The sequence below is a fragment of the Penaeus chinensis genome, chromosome 39 (genome assembly GCF_019202785.1).
Source record: "Penaeus chinensis breed Huanghai No. 1 chromosome 39, ASM1920278v2, whole genome shotgun sequence".
Classification (NCBI taxonomy): Eukaryota; Metazoa; Arthropoda; class Malacostraca; order Decapoda; family Penaeidae; genus Penaeus; species Penaeus chinensis.
Genome location: NC_061857.1, coordinates 21,600,843 through 21,603,342, shown reverse-complemented (window position 1 = coordinate 21,603,342; position 2,500 = coordinate 21,600,843). Strand labels below are relative to the sequence as shown.

At 36.8% G+C, this 2,500-nt stretch overlaps 1 protein-coding gene across 1 annotated transcript in view; it reads right to left on the bottom strand.

Annotated features, from left to right (window-relative positions):
* LOC125046641 (laminin subunit gamma-1-like) overlaps positions 1-2,500 on the bottom strand; it is a gene marked incomplete at its 5' end in the record, with an annotated part of 31,021 nt that overhangs the window by 6,467 nt on the left and 22,054 nt on the right. Inside the window, 6 exon segments of the mRNA XM_047644478.1 lie at positions 1-54; positions 331-516; positions 764-988; positions 1,181-1,313; positions 1,490-1,659; positions 2,252-2,401. The exon segment at positions 1-54 is cut by the window's left edge and continues 144 nt beyond it. Of these exon segments, the coding sequence (XP_047500434.1) occupies positions 1-54; positions 331-516; positions 764-988; positions 1,181-1,313; positions 1,490-1,659; positions 2,252-2,401 (918 nt within the window).

Below are 2,500 nucleotides of genomic sequence, written 5' to 3'. Positions count from 1 at the left end.
GGCGTCCCTTGGGGTCCCCAAAGAAGCCATCAGTACAGAGCTCACAACGAGGACCTGTAGATGTGCATTTTCAAAGATTGGTATACACTGCTACTGTTGTTAAAGAACAGTATTGTCTGTGTTATCTTATAATACTATGGGTGATTATAAAGTACCTTCTAATATCAATATGAACAAATACAACTCTAAACTGTCTATGGTAACTAAAACTCTTTTTATAGCTACTGTAGTACCTGATATTCCAATAAAAGGTCAAAACAAATTTTCTTACTAAAGAAAAGAATCTATAATCAAACACAAATTACTTGCAAGAACATATTCATATCTCACCTGCATATCCCTTAGGGCACTCCAGACACACAACTGTATCATCAGGTAACTGGATGCAGGCACCTCCGTTGGGGCAAGGACATGGTTGACAATCATTGTTGGTACCACGAAGGGCATTACCATAATAACCCTTAGCACAACGTTCACACTGGTCTCCAGCAGTGTTGTCTTGGCAGATGCAGCGACCTGTTGGTTTTGATATAAGATGTAATTCCTATGTTTTTCCATTTAAATGGTAATGATAATAGTAATAATAATAAAAATAATTCATAGTACATTTCATATTGATCAGTTCAAAAGAAAAAACAAACTGCTGTCATCATTTTTGAATTGGGAAAGTGTACACAATATCCAAAAGTTTCTTTCCTCTTTCAATGAATACAGTTACCTCCTTCTTAGAATGTTCAAAACCTAAAGACAGATTATCACTCACCAGTTTCAGAATCACAGATGTCAGCATGGTTGTTGCAGTCACAGGGAATGCACGAGGCAAAAGGCCCTCCGTTGGCAGGTTTATGTCGGAATCCAGGAGCACAAGACTCGCAGAACTGGCCCACATAGCCCTCAGGACATGTGCACATTTCAATCCAGGTTGCAGGCTCTCCAAACAAACCCCTTCTTGCAGTCTGAATCTTGACATCATCCAAGAATCCATGTCCTGACATAAAAAAACACATTACCATCTGTGCTTCTCATGTATCTATTTTCTCATTTCATTTAGAACTGGACTAGCAGTTTCAATTTTGGGCTTCATATTTTTCTCTGGTCTTTAGAAATAGAACTGTTCATTTTAACTGACTGGTTTATATGTCTGAAGTTATTAAATAAAATACAACTAATCTCAACTCACCTTCATAAGTGTAAGTACCACGGATTTTAATTGCTGTTAGGTTAGACAGGAGGGACATGAAGTCTCTTGATGAAAGGCGTGGGGACCAACCAAACTGGGAGTCTTCATGCAGCCGGAAAATATATTCTTGTTTCTACAGAGAATGAAAGTTGTGAATAAAACAGATTTAGGACCTATTGAAATTAACATTACCTTCAAGAATTAGAATTTAACATATATTACAAAAAAGATTCACAAAATATTCCTCCCTACTTTCAAACATTATATCTGAAGAAATAATGATACTTTCAGAGCATAAATAATGGATACCTGTGTGCTAGGAAGTGGATTGCCCTGAGCAAAGATAGGAGCAGAGATGCTAAGACCAGCTCCTTCCAAAATAATGTCTTCTGTACTGGCTTGAGGTCCGAGTTCACCCACACGCAGCAGGAAACTCAACTCATGGTTGTAACTGGCACGCTGATCTCCCAAGAAACGATCTAAGAGAAAGACATAATTGATGCTCAATATTTGATTATAAAACTGGCAGGAAGAGTGATTATTACTGTGAGGAAAAATAATAAGGAAAGTAATACCTTAATTTTGGGTTTGGTGATAGTGATGGTATAATAGTAATGGCATAATAAAAAGATTCATAGTAGAAATAATAATAGTAACAATAACAACAATAATAATAATAATAAAAACAACACTAAAAACAATAACATACTTATACCATAAGAGCATAAATTATGATATGGAGATCCAAGCTAAAATCATTGCAGTAATGTTATAAAACCTAAATTATGGAAAAAAAAGAAATTACAGAATACATCATAATGCAAAAAAGCCATTAACCTGAAGCATCTATCAACACCCTATACTTTCCATAGCCACGTCTACAACACTCACCTAACAAACGCTCCTTACTTTTCTGCCTCTCCCAAAACTAATGAACCAGAAGATACATATGACTAAACTATATTATGACATTCAACTAAACCAAAACCTTATCTAATTCCTTTCCCCTGAAAACAACAACAACAACAACAACAACATCAACAACAAAAAGGTAGTGCCAACGCTGCCCACCTGGTGCCAAGAAGTAGATCTTTTCCCTTCCCGAAGAGGAGACAGCGAGGTTCTGAGCGACTGGGTTGTAGTTCATGGAGACTAACCGGCCTGTTCCGTCCTCTGCACGCCAGCGTTCCTCACCTCGCACAAAACCACTCTCAATGACACCTGCAGAATATGAGGAAGGTTAGAGAAGTAGAATGAGATAATGTGATATATATTTGCTTATTTATGATGTGTGAAAATAACAAAGAAAAACAAAAATGT